A 22,826-nucleotide genomic window follows, 5' to 3' on the forward strand; every position below is an offset into this window, starting at 1 on the left:
ACGTGGGAGCAGCCGAGGGATTTCTGGGAGGTGACAGTCCACAGTCTCACAGAGTAATTGTAGATTCAAAACTTCTGGAAGATCCACTCAATTTCTGATGAGATATGTGATGCAATAACACCTCCTGGAGTACATGCTGCATCATGCCCAAGAGAGCCATTTCCTACCAACAAGTAAATAGCCATAGCATCACGTGAAACAAAAATAGTGTTTCCATTGCAGTTTTGCAAAATATGGCTTTTTGAATCCCCTGAAATACAACCTCATAAGAGCATAAAAACTTTTTTTTCTCCAAAGTTTACATGTTTCCAGTAGGTGTCTTTAATATTCGCAATTTAAATTTGCGCAATTTGAGGGTTACTGCATACTGTTACAAAATACAAAAAAAAAATAAGTTTAACCAAGTAAGACCAAGCCAATCAGATGTTATAGAACCAGCTCCACACTCAAAGAGACACGCAGAAGACTTTCTAATTGCCAAGTCCAAACTTCTCCCCATCAGCGCTTCAGGCATGAACGTGGTATAACACTGAGTGAGGATGATGGCCCATTATTATGGCTGATGCCCTCAGCTCCCTTTGAGGAGAGCCCCAGGGCGTCAAGCAGGGGTGCTAGTGTAATATGGTCTATAAGGGGACCTGGAATCCTCCCACTTATGAGCTCTCCAAGAAAAAATACTGGATCAGCCAACTGTGGAAGGTTGGAAGGATTTACAGCAAATCATGACGCGGAAGAAGGCCACCATGTTGAGAGCAAAACTGGATGGAAATGAGAGTCGTAAAACTATCAGAGATACGTATACATTGTTGGTGTTCACTTACACTTGCAAGCACCCTGCTGCTCAATAAGGAAATGTTTGTGTGACAGGCTCAGGCTTTACATGGTAAGCATGTGGAGGAGATTTGTAAATGCGATCTTGAGTTGCCTGTTTGTGGATCAGTGACATTTTAAAGGTTTTCTACAAATCTCAAAGTGTTTATGGACACATCTTTTAATAATAAAAACGCTTTACATTTAAATACTGAATAGTATTTCAAATCCACCTCTACCTGTTTTGCAACAGGCATAAAGATACCATAAAAAAAAAACTTTGGCAGGGAGCTGGGTCATCTAGCATGTTTACCCAGAAATATCTGCTATAGAGTTCACTACAATCAATTAAGCAATTTTAGGGTGAATGAAGGGGGGCGCTACCCCCCTTGATAGCGAAATGACCAAAATGCATCCCCCTTGTTAACATGCCATCCATCCCCTCCCTCTGCAGTCACTAATACTAATAGACTGGCCATGGTCCAGGTCCAGATCCTGACGTTGTCCTCCGACTGCTGTGAACTAGAGCAGCAGCTAAATGTATTTTAGCCACCTAAAACCATTATCTATGCTAACTTCAAAGCCACCAGCTTCCCTTAACAAAAACAGTCATTTTATCTCACAGAATGTGAGAGTTGCTGGTTAACGCTGCCTCGATCCTTTAGTTTGTTTGTGTTATTGTGTGACTTTGGTGTTAATTTGGACTTGTGGATGGAGACAGCGGTAGATCAATAACTCACTGTGTTCCGCAAGTTAAAATTTTTTTTTTGTTTGTTTTTAAAAAGGAATCTGGTGCCTTTGAAGGCAGCATACATGGAAGTAACAGCTTCAGATCCCTGTTGGAAAAGGTTGACTGCAAAATAAAGCAGTGAAAATATTTTTATCTTAAATAACGCACATTTAGGATAAAGGGTGAGGAGGTGGTCATTTCCCTTGTTAAAAAATGTACAAATGGCATGTGAAGCATTTTTTATTCTTCTTTCACCTAAGAGTACTGATGATAAACTCATTTTAAAAATTACAATTGGATCTTTGCAGAATTTGCATGTTCTATTTGCTCTAAAAAAATCAATTTCTCTATTTGTAAAATGTTCTAGGCTAAGGCAAAGATTAATGCAGATGTGTGGTAAAGTGCCAGGGGAAGTTTTACTCACATGTCTTCAGGTGTCCAATGTAGGAGGACCTTCACCTTGCCAGATCCCTCTTTCCTTCTGGCTAGCACCTGCACAGAGACAGCCCAAGCAAAAACATACAATGAGTGCCAAGAGCCAAAGACAAATTGTCTTCTTGTTATCATTTCACTCAGTTTGTCTTTGCTGTAGTGTTTGGCTCACGCATAGCAAGTAACCAGCTTCACCAAAAGAAGTCACATCCACGTATAGACAGGCATATGATTTAAATTACATATTATGGATAATTCCGAGACAGGTTGTGATTTTACAAGCGTCAGATTAGCATAAAAGTGTTAGGTTTGGCTCCTATTGCAGCATTCTCTCTTGGCTGTAGAGAACGGGCTTCAAAGACATGCCCCCACCCTGGCCCCGTCCGTCTAACGAATAATGAGGCTACATGCCTCAAACATCTCACCAAGTGATACAGTGGGTGATCATTACACTAATAAGCAATGTGAGCACTCTTAATAATGCATGCAAGAGCTCAGTGAGATTTCTATTTTCAACGGGATTTATCTCGCGTTCCCCTGCAACATACTGTAAGACCGAGGAATTCAGACAAAAGTTCGATATCTCCTGAGTATCTGGACTTAACAGAGAACTGCTTATCGCGGCTGACATTCTTGAGAGTCAAGAAGATAGACATGGGGTATTCACTGAGCAGTTATCACCATAAGCAAGTCACTGCTCTCGTTTGTGGATTATGTCAGCACCAGACGCGTCAGACAGGAGTGCGTCTGATGGAGAGACCAGCACCCACTCTCTAACATTTGCTGCAGTAACATGGCGTGTTGTGTTCACTCCAGCCGTGTTTTGTCACCTGGTTTAACTACTCAAGATTTAATCTGCCAACACAACCACGAGCTTCAAGGCTTTTCTTCTTGTGAAAATACAGTTGAGACAATACCAGACTTCCTGAATATTTGGCTCTTTTCATGCATAACATTTCATCTATCATGCTGTGCGTGTTTATAGTAAAACTGGTCTGGAATTCACACAAATATTGTCAGTGAGGGGAAAGTAAAGCTAGAAAAATAACCAGGAGAGTCAAAAATAGCCAGAGATATAACCTCTTGCGTCAATTGGCTCTTTTTTGTTAGGAATGTCTATTTTTAGGACAGGGGAATGAGCTCACATGTGAAGAACTTCGCTTACGCACATGAATATCTGAAATTATTTTTGTGACTCTAGGGACCAGCTGCGGCATTGATGGAAACTGGTTTGAGGACAGGAGGGACGAGGCTCCACTGAGACAAGAGACACAGACAGAGACAAAGACCTAGAATCACTGCCCTCCTCACGGCTTTTCTTCCCCTCCCACTTTTGAGCCACACATGTATTAATCTGATCAATTTTTGGAACTATCTTTTCCGGCTCAGGTCCATATTTTTGTTTTCTATCTAGAACAATGCAAAAACAATGAAAATATGCTCCTCCCACTTCACTGTGAGTACAAGAGCAGCAAAAAAGTGTGCAAATCTAAATTTATATTTTGATAAACTTCCAGGTATAGAGCTGTCAGCCACACTTTGATTCATTATTTTTGTATGAAATATTTAGGCGCTGTTAGCAGACATCAGTTTTGTTGTTATTGGCTTTGTGCCTTAATATTTGTCTGTGAAAATCTTTTGCAAATAGCAGCCAAGTTGGCGAATCAGCCCTGTTGTTGCCTTTTGTCTGTAATACAGTGTTCAGCCATAAAACTCTCTAGAGTGGAAAAAGAGAACAAGCGGGCAGAGCAACACAGCAGTAACAGCTTCAGCGGTGAAACAGAAAAATGACTGGAGCATCTCTCACTTTAACAGAAATACTGTTGGCGTGAAATCTAAGCTAACTAGCACCCATGACCCTTAAAAATCAAATATGCTACAACAGTCTGCCTCTGTGGGCAAAAAATTGTGGTGATTTCCGCTTGTTTCCGTGTTAGTGAATCATAGAAAGGATGAAATAGAGTGATACATGTAGTCAATGTTCGCTCATGATTTTTGACACGTGCATGCAAACATGTAAGCATGATGTCATTGGTTGGATTGTGATGTCAGTGCCATCCCCCTCTCTTGCTCCATCAATGCATTTCAATGCAATTAAGTAAGTTGGTGACATCTAGCTTTCTCCACTGGGCTGATTTTACTAAAGCGAACACACAAATTTCCAATGGTAAATTTTTACTGGCTCTGTACAATATGCCTTCCATGTCTACAGGAAACCAGGTGTCTAATCAGCTTGCCCATTTTTTTTTTATTTCAATGAGCCATTTTTAATTCAGATGATAAAATTACCTCCCTCATTAAGCCAAATGTAGAATTGCACAAGTTTATTACTGTCTGAATACTAGACTGATCTAAGCTCTCTACCTTTTATTTGATTTATCTACTTACTTTGTCTGAATATATTTTTTGTTTTTATTTGAATGAGTCAGATTTTTTTTTTTACAAAAAACTATATATTAATACATGTACTTATGTTTTTTATGAATGTGTGTTAGTGTATTCAACTTGATGTAATTCTGGGTTTTGTGCAATGTTGTATTCAACATTTTAGATGTATTAAATGCATTAAACTTTAAGTATGATTTAGTGGCATCTAACGGTGAGGAGAGCTACTGTGACTGACACAAAAACTGAGCTACTGTAGAAACAACATGGCAGGCCCCATGGAAGAGGAACCGCTGTTTGTAGATAGAAACGCTTATTGTAAGGTCATGAAAACACAACGATTCTTAGTTTCAGGCGAATCTAAATTAATGAAAACATAGTTATGCATGTTAAATTCCATTTCTGCTAATATGCTGTATGTACCGTCTTGATTAATCTGTCTGTAACTAACTGTTGTTAAATTGTATGCTCTCCGAAACAGGTCTCTCTCTCAGGTCTCTTCGATTTCTTATCACTTGTATATAAAGATCAACTTAAATTGCTATTAGAGACCCCTCTTTGAGCTTTCCAAATTACCCATTAGAAGATGTAAAACATACTGAATTCCCCCTCATATGTTAATAAAAAATATTTTCTTGTGTAGCTGCTACTGCTTTTATCTATGAGCTTCCCACCAAAGCCTGGGTGACTAGTGCTGCTCCATAGTAGATCCACGCGAGAAAGAAGAGACAACTTCTCGGACTCATCCACAGAGCCTGGCAGCAGCATTAGCCTGAATCTAGAGCTGGCCGCTATGGGCCCTACAGTAAATGTCTTAAGCCTTGCGGCTAAGACTCAGTGCAGCAGCAGCTGCTTCATTGCCCTTTTAATTAAAAATGCATAGCTGTTAACCTGTGCCCTCAGGCTCTGCACAGCACCAGGTTAATAATCACAAGCTCAGGCTACACCTGAAGAGGCCATGACCATGTATGTAAAGGCAAAGGATGAAGAAGTGGGCTTGTGTTTAGGCAGCATGAAGTGATTTGTGAGCTGAGTGGTTTGATGATGGCAGTTGGTGCTTTAAGGGACAGATCTTAATCCTCAATAGACGAGAGAGAGAGTCAGGGAGGGAGAGAGAGAGAGAGAGAGAGAGAGAGAGAGAGAGAGAGAGAGAGAGAGAGAGAGAGCGCGCAGGAGGAAATAGGGAGTGAACAGTGGATATTAGTGCAGCTCCAAAACAAGCTAGTGCAAACTGTAGGACCAAAGGCGGGGGAGGGCAGGCCTGCTAAAACTGGGTGCCTGTCTAGTGTCAGGGGGTCAGGCTGTGGATGACGCAGATTGGCGCAATAACAAAAATATCCCATCATAAACATGACTGAGCTTCTCTGGCGTGTCAGCAGGCCCACTAGCCAAACTCCACAGAACCCCCACAGCTCTACTCCATCTCCCCAGGCCTGGGAGGGTCCGCTGGGGCCTGGGGTCTGACGCAGTGCCGCAGTCCTTCTCCACCACAATCCTTCAGGGATTAGAGAGAAGGAGCATGTATGCCCAACTGGCTAGATCTCCTTCCGATTCCATGACCCTGAACTTCACTTAACCCCCTTTTGCTTGTCCTTTCTCTCCAAGTCTCTGTTTCTCTCCATTTGTTTCTCTCCCTCCCCTGGTTGGCTCTTCCTCCTTCTCAGTTTGTGTCCAAATATGTGGTTACCTCTCTTAACCTCTTCCCAAGCTTTATCTTCACTTCTTTTCTTTTTTTTCCCTGAGCTTTTCTTTTAAAATTCTTGGCTGCTGATGAGCAGCTGAGGTTTGTAGAGAGCAGAGCAGAGAAGAGTTGAAAGGGACTGAGCAAAGAGCAGACAAATACTGTAGGGAGAGTAGCACTGATGTCAACACTCTAATTACACTTTAGCATGAACAGAAACATAAACAGTGAGTTTTTCTGACACTGTACTCAACACTACACGTTTTCACAAAATCCTTAAAGGGACAGTTCACTCAAAAATTTAAATTATACATGTTTCTTATCAGCCAAGATTGTTTTGGTGCCGAGTGTTGGAGACATCAGACAGCCATGAAGATGTCTGCCTTCTCTCAAATATAACAGAACTAGATGGCCCTTGACTTGTGGTGCTCAACACGCCAAAAAATATGTTTGAAGAACTTAGCTCAACTTGTGAGCAGTGTCATGTAGGTACTATTTTCTACTGAACTACAAACAAACCATTTTGCAGAAGGAAGCATGGACAAGAGGCTCGTGCTCGTGACAGCGTGAGATGTAAACATTAATGGCATCCTCTTCAGCTGAACTGTAATGTTAGCTAGCTCAGTGAGCGTGCATCTACGGCTAACTAGGTGAGCTAGCCGTAGATGCACGCTTCCTTCCTTCCTTCCTTCCTTGTAAAAGGAAATGAAATCCCATATGAAACTACTCACAACAAGGCCTGTGGATTATCTTGAGACATTGCTGCAAATATATTTTTTGACTCTTTGAGCCCAACATGCTGAGTGCATTATATTGGAGAGAAAGCAGGCATCTCTACAGCTGATATCTTTAACACTCCGCAACTCACACCAAATCAATCTAGAACGATAAACAGCACTACAGGTAAAAAGAAAAATACGTTTTGTTTTTTCTTGATTTTGGGGTGAACCTATCCCTTTAAATGAATGGGAAAGAGATGTTCAACAGAGTTTCATGGATATCTGTTTATATAATAAAAAATATACATTTAAGAGACACGTGAAGAGACGCATGTAACCTGCAGGTCTATCACACTCTTACATTGTCTGTGACCTTGTTGGCACACGCACACATATTTTTCAATCAATAAAACTCCTGATTGTCTCACCGGAGAATCAATATTATTAATTGTTTACTGAGTTTGAGTGGAAGCATTGTGAAAATGTGATCTTCTTCTTGCATGGGGTTTTTGTTCTGAAAATTTCTGTTGTATTAATGAATGTTTCCGCAAGTAAGCATAATTAAGAAAAAACAAAATAAGTTATTGAAGTTTGTTTTGTTTTGGTTTTTTTTAACACAAACTAATAAAATAATCTAAGGTGTTCTGTTCTTTGCTTTGTTTTACTCAGTTCTGCATTATTTAGCCATTTAGTGATATATATTGACCTCTGAAAACATAATTATTAATATGTTAATCAGTTAAACATTATTGCCCTTACCTGTAAACTAATCTTCTACCTGTGTGTGTTTCTTTGTGTATGTGGTGTAAATCACATGTGAGGTGCTTCAGAAAATGTTTTCACTTTTCTCTTGGGGGAGGTGAAAATGTAGACTTTTTTTCCCCTTTGCAAACAGACCGTTTCGGCTAGGTTCGCTGGTGGTGGCACGGTACAATAGCAAACCACATTAAATGTATAATTTATTTATGAGGTAACTCATTGAGGGGAAAATATTACATTGCTAATTTTCTGAGTAGAGTTCTAGAAACTGATAATTAAGGACATATTTCTGCCATAATGTACCCCCTATAAACAGAATCACTGTCACTGACTTAAGAGTAAGAAACATGGATGATGGATGATGACCCTTTCATTTTCCACCTCATGCAACATGAGGGTCTTAAACAGGAGGCAGAGCGCTCCCTAGTGGAACTGCACAAAAAAGGCAGTCATTCAAAAAAAGACCTGCCATTCACATCCAGTGTGTTATTACCGCTGACCCTCCTTAATATGGAATTAATTCCTCCACTCTTTGAAGCCGTTTTCAGTGAGAGACGGAAAATCTTTCACTGGAAAAAATAGTTTTTTCCCCATGTGAGTGCTCATATATGCCCTCAATAGTAAGGTGCAAAGGCATTTTAGAGCTCATTAATAATGTATCATGCACTGGGCTCAGAATTGAACTGAGCACAATACACAAAAACAATCCAATTGTCTTAACTATGAAGGGTGATTCAGAGAAAAACAACATCAAGCCTTGGGGCGATTCACAAGGTTCACTTCAAGTGCAACGAGGAAAAAATCTGCAAAGAGGCGGATTTTCAAATAGTGATTCTTTCATGCCCCCTGCTGTCTGAAAAGAAAGTGACATCAAATAAAAAACGTTCTTAAAAAAAAATAAATAAATACTCAAATGTGAAAACAATCATGCACATTAAATGACCAGACAGCCTGTGTTTTTACTATACTTAAGATTAATTATGATTTTGATATAAAACTGAGTAAATACTGTGCGTAAATCTTCACTCCTCTATTCCAATGAACCGAAGATCTTTGGGTTATGAACAAAAAAAGACATTTGAGAACGTTGCCTTGGGCTTTGGGAAACACTAAATCAACACTTTTTTTCCATTTTCTGACATTTTATAGACCAAACAACTAGTTGTCAAATGTATAAAATAATCAACAGTTGCAGCCATAAATGCCAGTATGTAATACTAAACCTGAAACAAGCCTTTCTGCATTCACTTTTCATATTATGATGTCTTAGGTTATATTCGATTTATGCAGTACAGTTAACTTTTAACATGTACAGCTACATGTTGATTATAGCTACATTAGGTAACTTTTATAAACTATAAACCATTTAGCTGCAAAATAAGTCCAGCTCTGGCCTGTGGGCTTGATTTTGGTTTGACTGTTATTGACATGACAGCTGGGTCACAAACACTCTCATATTACATCTAAATGGTAAACCAAAATGTGTCTCAGAAAACATTTGAAGCGAGAAAGAGGCTATGCAGTAAGAGAATCTTGATTCATACTTGTTCAGCGCTGCCTTGTTTGACAGTTTTACCGCAGTTCACAAATGGTGACTGACATGACTGACAGCTGCGTTAGAGACTGTTGACTCGGGCTGGTTGTTTTCATTTAGCCGCAGTGGATTCTTGCAAATGCCATCAGAAGCAGTAGGATGAGGCAGAGGAACATGATTCTTCACATATTAACTGTCTCATGTAAGACTGTGTGGATATAGTAACAGTTTCAGCAAATATGACAACTTTTCTGTTATTTTCGAAAAGTTAGAAACGGCAGCTCTGAAGAGCAGTAAAGACGATGTTTGGTTTTTTGCAAACATTTTGTGTCAAGCATACAGCACACAAAATGTCATATCTCTTTATCTGTCTATATACATGTATTTGTTTTATTTTATTACTTTTTTAAATTTATATTTTTTTTCTTTAACTTTTTCTTTTTTACTTTTTGTGCCCTTTTTTCCTATTCTTGTTTTATTGACATGTTCAAAATAAACATATTAATTTAGTCTAATCCATCAAAGAGGAATGCATCTGGTTGTTTCTCCAAGAAAATCAGAAAGCATCCTCACTGTTATCTCTGAATTCCCTCAGATACTTATTGTGTTTAAACCCATTAAAATGGAAACAGGCAGTCGGAGGCAAACACCTACAAGACTCACAAAAGTAGCAAAGTTGCTCACCGTGCTGTGAAAGACCACACTGTGGCCGTTGCCCACACTTTCGATGTGGGTGGCGAGGTTGAGACAGATGGCCCTGTGGCGAATAGCATCCATGGTTTGGGCATCGAAGAAGTCGTGGGGCCTCGCTGGAGGAAGAAAAGGACAGACTCAGATGAGAGCAGAGTCAAACAAACATAACATCAGGGTTCCCACTGTGGCCCAGTACATAAAAATTCCAGGGCTTTTCCAAGTCTTTCTGTACCTAACCATAACTACGTCAGAATAATCTCATGACTGAAAAATGATATTCCTTTGTGGTTTCTAAATGTTGCTTTGCACCAACACAAAAATCCAAAAACGAGGTACAACTCTCCACTGAAAGCTGCAGTAATGAGATTCTTCTGGTTTAGGGCTCTGAAGAACTGCCTCACTGCACATATTCAGTGGCAACGATAGTCCTCGTGACATTTCAAATTGGTACAAAATATTTATCCAGGATTTTGGGCTGCGATCCATGCAAAGCAATTTTATACAAACTTAAGTATAGAATTAAAACAGAGGAAAGCCTACAAGTTTCAATACATTTGCTTTATTTGGGCTAAATAACCAAACTAGCAGAAGTATGATCATCTTTTACTGGGACCTCTTTCTCATATCACATGAAGAGGTTCTGGAAACTATTTCCTTTTTACAATAATTTCAATTGACCCATCAAGGTGAGACCAGGTCTCTGCACAGGATCTCACTGGCACTCAATGGACAATATATGACTCTTGGTCACAGTGATTCTTTGTCATTTATTCCATAATCCATATCCATAAATTTCCCTTTTATGTTGTCATAAATGAGAAAAGAGCGCTTTGCATAGAACATGCCATTTTCAAATGTCAGTGTCAAGATGTTGATCACATAATTTAAACTTGGTAAAAATGTTTGCGTTGGTAAATGGCATGTCATATAGGTTCAGGTGTTATTATATTTACACAACATTTTTTGTGTATTTGCTTACATTTACATTATTTATTATATTATTTATGTTAGAATACGGGTGAAGATTATTTACCACAGGTATGATGCCATAAGGCAGTTAAGTGCGCATGACAAGACAGAATGTCTTGACCTTGTACTTGAAGATGACGAGAAGTCTGCATTGGTGAGGATAGTTTTTAATTTTTGACCGTGTTATGTTGTGTTACAGTGTATAATAACAATACATTACATAGGGACAGGACATCAAGACAGTAGTGTACTAGACGAGATGTAATACTTTAAGGACTTTGCCTGCCTTTTTTGTGTTCTCCAATAGACCTTCAAGTTCTTCCCCGTCTCATGTGAGTTCTTGGATTTCACAAACAGAACTGGAACAGTCTGGAGTCAAAGCCCAAACACCTTGCAGACTAAATGGCCTAAGAACTTTGGTATGTTAAAACAGCCACTACACTACTCATAAACAGAAGTTTTTTATATTATAACCTTTTAGTGAAAAAATGCATCTGTAAAGGAAGCACTGAGCATATGACTGGATAAATAAGAGTCAGATTATACTGCAAGAGTTGTGGAAGTGGTTGTACTCAGGTTTTGATATAGTTTTGCTGTTGTTAAAGATGATCCCTAGAGACTTTAATACATGAAGAATGTTCGCCTTTTTTGGAGTCTCTGTTTTCCATGGAGGCGTGCAATATAAACAAAGTTTCTTCATGAATTTAAGGCAACATGGGGTGAGTAATGGATATAATAACGGTCATATAAATCCTTAACTAAAAGTGTAAAATATACAATAATGAGAGAGATGTTTTATGAAGACAGCAGAAAACTGCAACATGCAATCTGTCTGTAATGTAAAAAAAAAACATTTTTGTGATCTAACTTCATACATATTTAGACATCAATACACAACTACAGCTGCCTGAATTTTAATACAAGCAAAAGGTGTAAAAGTAGAAAAAAAAGAACTGAGTGTGCATAATGCAGACACAAGCCATCTGAGGTAAAACATGCCACCATGGAGCCAAGTATCAGTATCAACATGAGCGCAGACACATCAGCTGAGAGGAACTATGCAAATAGATTAAAAAGCTGTTCTCTGAAATGCAATAAATTGCCATGGGGAGGATCTCTCTGTGTAGCTGGCACAATAGCATGTAGCCATTTGTGTGTGTGCTGTCCAGCTCTAGCTTCTCCAACAAACAGATAAGTGTGGTTAGAAGTAGGGGTCGACAGATTAATGGTCTGGCCGATTACTGGGGCTGATTTTTGGCATTCTGCAGATTATCTGTGTCGGCATTTTATTTTCGTGATTGCCGATAAAATAACTTAATTAAAAAGAGCAGAGAAAGTGTCAGCATGGGAGGAACTTTTACCCTGTAAAACCTCAGGGAGATATTTTTGTTTATTCATTTTCCATTTGAATTTTCATTTGACAAAAAAAAGTTGCTGGGAACTTGCTGTATTCAATGTTGAACATTTCAGTTTTGATTTTTGCTAAAAGGCATTTAAACAAGATTTTGCGTTGGAATTTTTTTCAAATTCTATGTACTGACAGAAAGATTTTTTATTTTTATTATAAATGCATATTGGTTCCAAATATTTGTTATTGGTCTCATTAACTACTAATAATTAGTATCGGTATTGGCCCTGAAAACCCACTATCGGCCAGCCCCTAGTTAGAAGCTGAAACCATCAGCTTACGCACAACAGACATGGCAGAAAAAGGCTCAAAAAATGTGTTCAGCCTGTAATCCTTCCCAATAAAGAAAAGAGGGAGACACTTTGAAATAGGGTTAGTTTGTGTGTCTGTTAGGTACGTACGTAGGGAGCACCTGCGTTTGTTCCTGAGTTTCTTCCTCTTGTTGAGTCCAGCCTTGGAGGGGGACTCCTCCTTCAGTTTGGTCTGGCTGGACACTTTGGAGGAGCTCTGCTGGCTGAAGTGGCTGGGGACATGGCGAGCTAACCCGCCTTGGGAAGCAAAGCTGGCATTGCAGCCACCAACTACACACTATAGCACAGCAAACAAAAAAAGAATATAGGTTATATTTGCCACTTAACAGGGCAAAATGACAACATTTTAATCAAATTACTAACTTTATTTTAAGGCAAAGTAGGGTCAGGCACTACCATGCATTTACTATCACAAAATATAACCAACATACACATAAAGGGGACTGTCCTCTGCATACAGACATCTTTAGTAGTAAAACAACAAAAATAATGGCTAGATGTTGATACTATAAATATTGATCAGTATCATATCACTGATGATCACAAACTGGGGAAACAGCTGCAAATATATATTGTATCCTAGTTAGAGTGTTTGTTTTACCTTGAAGGGCTTGTCTCCACTGTGGGTCAACATGTGTCTCTGGAGCCAACTTTGACTGGTGGATGGTGTGTTATATACTTTACAGCCCTTCCACAGACACACAAACACCTGAGACACAAACATGAAAAGAGGAAAAGGAGAAAAAGAAAAAGAGTGGGGCAGAGTAAAAACAGAGGTTGATTTCCATGACAATTTGGAGAGGGACTGTTGGACAGAAACACAAAGAGAGATCTCTCAAATTATATAAATCCCACTCCTAACTTCCATTCCCTGGACACTGGGGATTTTGCTGAAACCTCAAGTGGAAAGGGTCCAAGTGTTTTCTGGTATTTCTTATGTCAAGAAACAGAAAATGTAAATATGTGACTGTGAACCTAAATCAATGTTACATTGATTGACATTTTTGCATTGCACATGTTCGACATACTGCAAACAATTGCACAATCTTCAGTCCATATTTTGCACATTCCATCCTCTGTGTTTTAAACACTGCCCCACTCTTTTCATTGTAAAGGAGGTATATATTACATATTTTTATTGTAATTTTCTATTTTGTATCTATGATTCTGCACTTTTTCACGTTTTCTTTTTTTTTTTTACTTTGTTAGGCAAAATCCCCTAAAGACATATTTGGCAATAAATCTGTTTCTGATTATGATCATCACAGCTGCAGAAGCCGACAATGGCTGTGCTTGCTATTATTTTTTTTTTAAACCGTTATCTCGAAATCATGAGTAATCATTTTGTCATCTCAAGATAACGAAGCAATTTGAACCAACTCTTTAACACTCAACGGTTGTATGCAGTCTAATTGTAGCAAGTCATTTTACTCTGTCTTGGGTGTCTGGACTGTCAATTTTAAGACTTTTTTTGCCTTTTTATGCCTTTAATTTTGACAGGACAGCTTAAGCGTGAAAGGGGGAGAGAGAGGCGATGACATGCAGCGAAGGGCCGCAGGTTGGAGTGGAGCTTGCGCCCGCTGCGGCAAGAATATAGCCTTTGTAAATAAGGGCACCGGCTCTACCAGGTGACCTACCATGCGCCCCTTAATATTAAGCTACAGCCAAAAGGGACATTATCTTGCCCGACTACCTCTCAGACAGAATAAAGGAGATCAACACAAAGTTTTAAATCTACTGACCCCTCCCCTCTGTCCATCCACATGAATGCCTCTTATATGCTCAGCCAGATCAGGACTTGAGTTGAAGCACTGTGAACAGAGGTCCCAGCAGCAGGGGTAAGCCACTGTCTTAGGCCCAGAGGAGCTGGCACTGCTCTGTCCGATCATCATAGCAGGGGTGGAGCGCCCGCTCGACACTATGCTCTCCATCTCCATTAGGGTGCTGCTGATACTACAGAGAAGGAGAAGGTGAGTAGACCAAGAAAAGAAAAAGGAAGAATACAGTCCCACTGTTATAAAACATGTGTGCCAAGGCCATCGTCTTCATTGCTTAGATGAGGCTTTGAACAGCCATGAAGAACAGGTGCAGATATTACAAGCCACATTAAATGGTCACTATGCGTGAAAGCCTTCAGGCTGCAACTGATTTTTCATGCATGCCACTTTTATCACTCATGCCAAATCCATTACAGTGCTGCATTCAATATCCCTAGCACAAGATTATTAATTTGCTGTGCTGTCAACATCATCAATGGGCTAGTAGGCAATAGTTAACTCATCACTCATTCAACAAGTGACTGCTCCTTGTTTACACTTTAACACCAATGTTTTAATCACATTTTATGAAGGGGATTGGCAGAAATACCTTTCAATAAATGTAATTTTTACCCTGGATGTTTGACCCTGAGTGTGCAGAATAATGCATGTGTAGAATCTGACACGAGAAAGCTGTCTTCCCACTCATCTACTGAAGTTTCTGAGCGTTTACTTTGAAATCTGTCATATGGATTGTCTATTCTGTAATTTAATACTGTTGCCCTGTTTCTACACAAGACATTGTTGCATATCTGTACGTCCTGGGAGAGGGATCTGTCCTCAGTTGTGCTTTCAGAGGTTTTTTCAATTTTTCATCACTTCAGCTGTTTTTATTTTAGGGTCCAAGGTCAGAGGGTGTTGAATGTTGTAAAGCCCTCTGAGGCAAACTGGGAGTTTAGATATTGGGCAATATGAGTAAAATCTAATTGAACAGAATCAAGACCTTGACCTGCACTATGATTTTGTGACATTACAACTAATTTGGATGCCATTAACGGTCCCACATGCAAGCTACACAAGTGTGACTGAGACAAGGGAAAACTCTCCCATAAACATGCTGATAATTGACTTTTTAGTGAGGTAGGAGCCATCTTGCATCCAGCAGTTAAACTTTTGAAATGCACTCTTCTATAGTATATACTTTTTATACACCTGCAAAAAGATTATGGATCAATGAAGGAGGAGTGGCATTTTGATCAAAGTGGTTAACTTTTTCAAGGGAAAACCACATTAGGCACAAACATTATTATTCAAGCAGAGCATATCTAACTGAACAGGTTTTGAAACATGTCTGACGTTACTGGCTGATGTGAAAATATGACACGTTGAAATTGAAATTAACACGTTGATTTGACATTTGTGGTTCGTGACATGAAGGTGTACATTTTAAAGCTTGGCCTGTTAACAACAAGCACTCTAATTAACGTTAGCTAACTAAGTTGTTATCCTGTATTCATTAAAAGACGAGTTGCTAATACTGACTTGTTGTTCGTGGCTAACGTTTCTGTAACACCGCTCAACACTGATCATTCATTTCCCACAACCAACCTGTCCTCCGAGTCCATGCGGCTCAGCGGTTCACCATCCGAGGATGATACCTCGACACTCGGCCGCCTCTTGTCGCCCAGCTCCCCTCCTCCGGCTTTCTCACCATCTTCGCAAACTGTTTTACTCTTCTCGCAGTTTATCACTGAACACCGGCTGTCCTCTCCCAGGTCCTCCTTGGCTTCTTTTAACGCGGTATCGTTAGTAGTTTCATTGTTACCTTCTCCCGGGTTTAGCTGGGACTCCGGCTTTTGCTCCGGTTCTTCAGGAGTGGCTGCCGCCGCCTCCTGGTTCACAGTTACCGTACTGTCGTCTGTCACCGCCTCGCTCGCGGCCTTGTCTGCCGCTGCAGCGGGTTTCTCCTCGTCGGCCTCCGCGTACACCTCTTCCATTTTCGGTTCTACGCCACTGCGGGGCTCCTCTGTTTCCGGCTCGGCGAGGGCCTTCTCTTTCTCCTTACCGGTGCTCTCCGTTGTCTCGACAGGCGGTACATCGTTCCCGACACTCAGCGCGGGTGTTTCTTCTGAAGCCGCAGCAGCCATTTCAGCGGCGGAGGGGCCGTGAGACACTTTCGGTATTAAAATTTCGCCGTGGCACCGAAATGCTCCTCTGCAGAAGAAGGGTGGGTCAACTCACACAGCCTGCTCTCTGATTGGTCAGAGGCGGCACGAGGAGGAGAAGCTCTGACGTTGGTATTTAAACTTTCCATGTGTTTCAAGATTCTTTTAAATATGGAAGTCTTTGTTTACCACAGCAAAGGCTCCCAAATTATTAAGGCGTCATGCACAGTTACTGTAATTCTGTTAAGGTATAACATTATATCCGTAGAGGGTCTTGGACAGGATGCAATGGCAATAATTTTACCAGTGCTGTCAGTTAAAAGCCATATTCAAAGCAGACATTTTGACACGCATAGTAGGAAAAGCACAGGTGTAGGTGTATTTAATAACATTAGTGACGGCTGCATTCCACTTAGAGGAGGCCCTGATGTTGTCTGGCTCACTTAATGGGAAACTTGGAAAGGTTAATGTTATTAATTCCACCTGTGCTTATTCTTTCACTGAGAAGTCAAAATGTCTGCTGTGAAAAAGGTCCATTAATAAGAAGAACTAGGTTGTAAACATTTCTTTTATTCTCCTCTGGCAGAACACTTAACTTCTGGCAAAGCCTGCAGAGAATCTGGACCAAAATCAATCAATAACATCTTATCTCCATTTATAACTCATGGGTGGCTCATTAGAAAGCCTCTGGATGCATCCAGAGGTTTTTATTGATCAATATCTAAAACTCAACCACTGCTGGATTGCCAGCTTGGCAAATTAGGCCAAAGGCCACGGGCCTGACAGCCAATTTTTTGCACAGGAGCCCCAAACAAGTTTAGAAAAGTTTGTTTTTTCTGCACATAAATGTATATTTCAAAAAAGAGGAAGAAGAAGAAAAATTTGAACTGTGCCAGAGAGGTTTGTTGCCAAAAATGGCTTGTGAAGATACCTTCCCTATTAAATAACAAAAGTCATAAAATAAAACAAAAATTGTATCATTGATCAAAGTTTTAAGATATAGCAGTAATACGAAATTGATACAAATGTACAAATTACGAGAAGTTTATGCATACAAGTTGAGATTAATGACGAAGGAATCAATGAAATGTTATGTTGGTGAATTTAAGAGTCCTATTAAGACGTTTGTTTGTTTGTTTTTTACAATTAGGCCTATAATATGAATGTTGATTTTGGTGATGGAAATGGTTGGTTACCTACCAAAGACATGGTACTCATATTTTAATTAATTTGAATTAAGGGAAGTCCAAGAAGTTAATCCAACCATTAAAAAAAAATAAAATAAAAAGTTTTATTGCTTTGTTGCCAAACAGGCATTAACCCACGATTTGGCGGTGCCCGGGGCCTCCGACCTCTAGGGGGCCTCCACACCCCACCAACTGTAACATCCAGCCTTTACTCCTTCTTCTTTTTTTAAATCAGAGAAATACTTAACTTTATGCTAGTACCTGTGTTGAAATATTAATAAATTCATGTGGGTACTTTATTTCATTATAACAAAAGTTTTAATGGTTGTTTTGTTGCTGTGCCTGTGATGATGACGATGAGTCATGTTACCTTGAGAACTGACCTAACGTAGGCTATCATTCTCCTCATAGCAGAAAATGAATTTTAAAAAATGGTGGACCACTGGAGCAGCACCAGGGAAGGCGAAGAGAGAAAAGGAGAACAGTGAGCTTAAAATGCGGAAAAATATTTCCTCAATTTCAGTTTTTTTTTCACTCTGGAAAAGAGCCAGAATGCGGCGGTGAGAAGGACGTAGCCTATTTTTTGAGCCTGATGCTAATGTGGAGGACAAGCCGGATACCGAAGCAGATGGTGGAGACCCGTTGGCGGGTAGGCAAGGAGTTTAACAGCCCCACGATTTATCTTTTTCCTATCTATTTTAGTCTTGACAGTTTTATTTCACTATTTAAACCATCAAGGCCAGGCGCCATCGTGCCCCCGCCACCCCCCTGAAAAGTCAGATGGATTTTATTCATATATTTATATATTCTATATGTAGCGCAAAATCACAACAAAGTCATCTGAGGTCACTTTTCATATAGAATAGGTCTAGACCATGTTTTTTATTGAGTAAACTAAATATGCGTATGAAATTGATGCTTTCTAATGAATGTTTCAGTTTCAGCTGAAAGAGTCAGTGAAATGTTGGTGAATTTAAGAGTCTCTGTAAATTCTGCGCCCCAAAACGCACACGCACCGAGATTAACTCTGGTTAGAGAGTTAATACTGAAAATGCACCGAAATAGTTACTGTTTTGTTTTTAGGACACACGCCAAGATTTCATGTCCACGGGCCTCTTCACTTTTAGTCTGTGGCTGGGGAAAGTTACTGCAGCAAAATGACCACAAGAGGGAGCCACAGTTCAATATTTAAAATGGTTGCGTTAGTCATTCCACTGACCCATTCTACATTTATTTCTGATGAAGGTAATACATTTAATTATTACTCCATTATTCAAACTAAAACCTCTAAATGTTTATTTTTTGTGACCTGAAATCAGGGATACACATTTTAATAGCCAGACCCTGAGTCATGTTAGCATGATGTTTTGCTCTTTACAAAGCTGACAAAGCTGAACTTGAGCTTATGAACATGAGTGAGTAAGTTTATGGCTTTATTATCAGCTTGTTAACTACAGTTAGCTGCCAAAAAAACCCCCAAAAACACAGAATAGCTTATTAAGAACAGCAACATTTATTGAACATAATATAAAACAAATGGAATGTGAGGGACTGAAAATCAAATCTAGTATGTAACCATATGTTGAATACATCTTCCCATCCTACAGTACCATGTACATTATATACAACAGTAAACCTCTGATAATTACACTTTATACACACATACACACACACACAAACAAAATCCTGGATCCATTGACATTGTATTTATTTGATTACTTTTTACATGTGCTAATCTTTTTTTTTATTTATATGTTTATTGCTTTTTATGATGAGAAAGAACACAGAACAAACATATGAGAAAAGAAAGAGAAAAGAAAAAAAAGGGCAAAAAGCCCCCCCCACCCCCTAAGTAAACAATAAACAAGTAGAACACAAACATGATCAGCTCATCACACAGAGAAGTAACAAAGACCACAGTCATGACAACAAATTAGACATACATGTTTTAAAGAAAAACTGCAAAGTGAACGGTGAATGGTATAATAAGGAATATGCACAGCAAGGCGTTTCACAGTGGTGGACACAGTAGTCCTATCGTTGAAGTAGTTGCAGCACCGGATCCCACATCTTTTTAAATATATCTCCCCTGTCTTCATTCAAAAAATCTCAGTCTTTCCAGGTGAAGCATATTTGCCATTTCTCCCAGCCACAAGTCATACGAGGGTGCAAAGTCTGACCTCCATGCCCGGAGAATTAACTTCTTTGCAATCATAGTTCCAAATAGGATAGCCTTCTTCTCATATTTGTTAGCAGAGGATAGGGGAGTAGTTGCCCCGAGGATGGCCACAAGCAGATTAGGCTCCCAACATTTCCCAAAAGCCATAGAAAAGCAATGAAAAATACTCTTCCAACATGTATATAATTTGCTGCAAAACCAAAAAGAGTGTATTAAATTACCAGTCATTGACTTACATCTGTTGCAAATGGGTGAAACATCGGGAAAGAAATTGTGCAATCTTTCTCTAGAGTAATACAGTCGATGTAATGTCTTAAACTGTATAAGGCAAAGCCTGACATTCACAGAGCAGTTATGGATACTTTTTAAGCATTCATCCCATACATCATCTTTCAATTCTGCACCCAGTTCATCTTTCCATGCCTGCCTAATGTTTGCTGCGTTCAAATGAGTATTCTTGTGCAAAATCTGGTAGAAGAAGGAGACTGCCCCTTTAGTAGCAAGGTCAAACTTATTTATTGCCTCAAGGACCCCGTGTTCTTCCAGAATTTCAAAGTTAGATAAGTGGGTCCTGACAAAATTTCGAATTTGAAAGTATCGAAAAAGGCCAGTTTTGGGAATGTCATATTTAGCTACAAGTTGTGGGTACAAGGCAAAAATGCTTTGAATATATAAATCACCTATATTGCAAATGCCTTTCCGCTTCCAGAGGAGAAAAACACTATCAGACAGACCTGGCAAAAAAGAATGATTTTCACATATTGGGGTGTCCAGGTAGATTTTTGGAGCCTTAATGTAATGTTTTATCTGCTTCCAGATTTTTATGGTGTTGCCAATTACAAAACTGCTGTTAAAGCATTCCTTTTTAACAGTAGTAGGGCTGTTAAGAAGAGCAGATAGTGAAGTTTTTTGCAAAGCATTCTTTCTATACACAACCATGCAGGGCAGATGTCTGCCTCCGAGGGAGGGCCCTTCTTCCACCATGCAAGAACAGATAAGTGCGCCGCCCAATAATACAACTTAAAATTCGGCAAAGCGAAACCTCCCATATCCTTTGGTTTTGATAGGTGTTTTTTAGAGATTCTAACAGTTTTATAACTCCAAACAAAAGGTATAATAATCGAGTCTAACTGTTTGAAATATGATTGCGCAATAAAACATGGAATGGACTGGAAAAGGCGGAGGAAGCGGGGCAATACAATCATCTTGATTGCATTCATCCTCCCAACCATAGATATCGGGAGGGTTCTCCAAAACTCGACATTAGTTTTGACTTGCTCAGTTTTGTTTTGCCAGTTTAACCGGAGGAGATCATTTGGATTTTTGGTGACAGTCACTCCTAAATATGTAAAAGTTTTGTAGGATTTTTTAAATGGAATGGATTGCAAGTATGTCTTGTTAACTGTTGCGGAGACGGGCATAAGTTCACTTTTCTCCCAGTTGATAGAAAATCCTGAGAGGCCACCAAATTTATCAATGAGAGTCAGGAGAGGAGCTATTGATGCTTGTGGCTGAGAAATGTACAGGAGGACGTCGTCTGCATATAATGAAAGATGATGTTTATAGCCAAACATGTTAATGGGGGAGATTAAAGGACTCTGTCTGATACTTGCAGCGAGCGGTTCGATGATAATTGCGAACAAAAAGGGGGAGAGGGGGCAACCTTGACGGGTCCCACGGTGAACTGCAAATGGAGGGGAGATATTCTGATTTGTAATAACTGATGCAGTCGGTTGTAAGTAAATTATTTCAATCCATTTCATGAAAGAGGGTCCAAATCCAAATTTTTTGAGCACAGACATCATGTAAGGCCACTCTACTTGATCAAACGCGCGTTGCACATTCAGTGAAATAACAACTGCCTCTCCTGAATGCTTGGCATATAGTATATTGAAAAGGCGGCGACAATTAAAATACATATGTCGACCGGGCATAAAGCCAGTTTGATCTGGATGTATGATGGAGTGTATGCATTCTTTAAGTCTATTAGCAAGAATTTTTCCAAGAATTTTGGTTTCGATGGATAATAGCGAAATCGGGCGATATGATGATACCATCTGAGGGTCACGGCCTGGCTTTGGGATTAGTGAAATATTAGCTTTATATAAGGTAGGTGGCAAAGCCGAGGATAACTTTGTGTGATTGAACATTCGTAAGAGCAGCGGGGACACCTTAGAGCCAAATTTTTTGAAAAACTCTACATTAAAACCATCTGGACCAGGTGCTTTGTTATTTGGAAAGGAAGAGATAACCTGGGTAATCTCATCTAGATTGATGGCTCTGTCTAACATATCAGCTGAGTCCAATGATAATTTAGGTAAATCCAGACTCTCAAAGAATGCATTAAAGGCTTGAAGGTCTAGGCCGCCCTGTGACTTGTAGACATTAGCATAGAAATCTGCAAAACATTCATTGATCTTCACTGGGTCAGTATGCAAGGTTCCTTTTTCGGATTTGATACAATGTATGGCTCTAGAAGCCTGTATTTGCCTCAGCTGGCGGGCTAATAGCTTGTGTGGCTTGTCGCCAAGCTCAAAATATCTCTGTCTGACTTGTACTAGTAATTTTGATACATTTTTTGACATTATAGAGTTATATTCATACCGTAGGGCTGTTATTTTATTAAGTACTTCTAGTTTACGCTCAGTTTTGTATGAGGTTTCTAGTTTGGTCAATTGATCATCGATTTCAGTTAATCTTTCCTTTGATTTTTTTTCCTCTATTGCCTCATATGATATTATATGGCCTCTAAGGACAGCCTTCATGGCCTCCCACAGAGTGGAATCATCCACCTCGCCCGTATCGTTGCTGCTTAAATACAGTACTATTTTATCAGAGAGATAAGTACAGAAATTTTCATCTTTTAATAGTGCATTATTCAAACGCCAGCTATATTCACCTCTCTTGTGGTTCAAGTCAAGACTTAATGAAACAGGAGCGTGGTCTGATATTAGTATATTATGGTAAGTGCAGTCAACAACTGACTGTAGTAGCTTAGAATCAATCAAAAAGTAGTCAATCCTGGAATAGGATTTATGTACTGTGGAAAAATAAGAAAAATCCCTCGCGGTGGGATGGAGAAGCCTCCAGATATCCACCAAATTATA

The 22,826-nt window shown here is 39.5% G+C and overlaps 1 protein-coding gene across 3 annotated transcripts in view; it reads right to left on the reverse strand.

Moving 5' to 3' along the window:
- LOC121949926 (zinc finger protein AEBP2-like) overlaps window positions 1-16,457 on the reverse strand; it is a 35,253-nt gene extending 18,796 nt beyond the window's left edge. The window contains exons 1-6 of one of the 3 annotated variants that reach the window (XR_015777056.1): window positions 15,797-16,457; window positions 14,174-14,384; window positions 13,033-13,140; window positions 12,533-12,708; window positions 9,735-9,859; window positions 1,965-2,032 (exon numbers count right to left, since the gene is read on the reverse strand). Coding sequence is in view for 2 of the 3 variants with exons in the window: in XM_042495791.2 (XP_042351725.2) it covers window positions 1,965-2,032; window positions 9,735-9,859; window positions 12,522-12,708; window positions 13,033-13,140; window positions 14,174-14,384; window positions 15,797-16,335 (1,238 nt within the window). In the remaining variant the exon portion in view is untranslated. Of the gene's footprint in view, window positions 1-1,964; window positions 2,033-9,734; window positions 9,860-12,521; window positions 12,709-13,032; window positions 13,141-14,173; window positions 14,385-15,796 lie in introns of all 3 variants that reach the window. The other 2 variants (XM_042495791.2, XM_042495792.2) reach the window with 2 other exon arrangements.
- Window positions 16,458-22,826: the final 6,369 nt, after the last annotated feature.

This window comes from Plectropomus leopardus, chromosome 7 (genome assembly GCF_026936395.1).
Source record: "Plectropomus leopardus strain MGB_pleo_1.0 chromosome 7, ASM2693639v1, whole genome shotgun sequence".
Lineage (NCBI taxonomy): Eukaryota > Metazoa > Chordata > Actinopteri > Perciformes > Serranidae > Plectropomus > Plectropomus leopardus.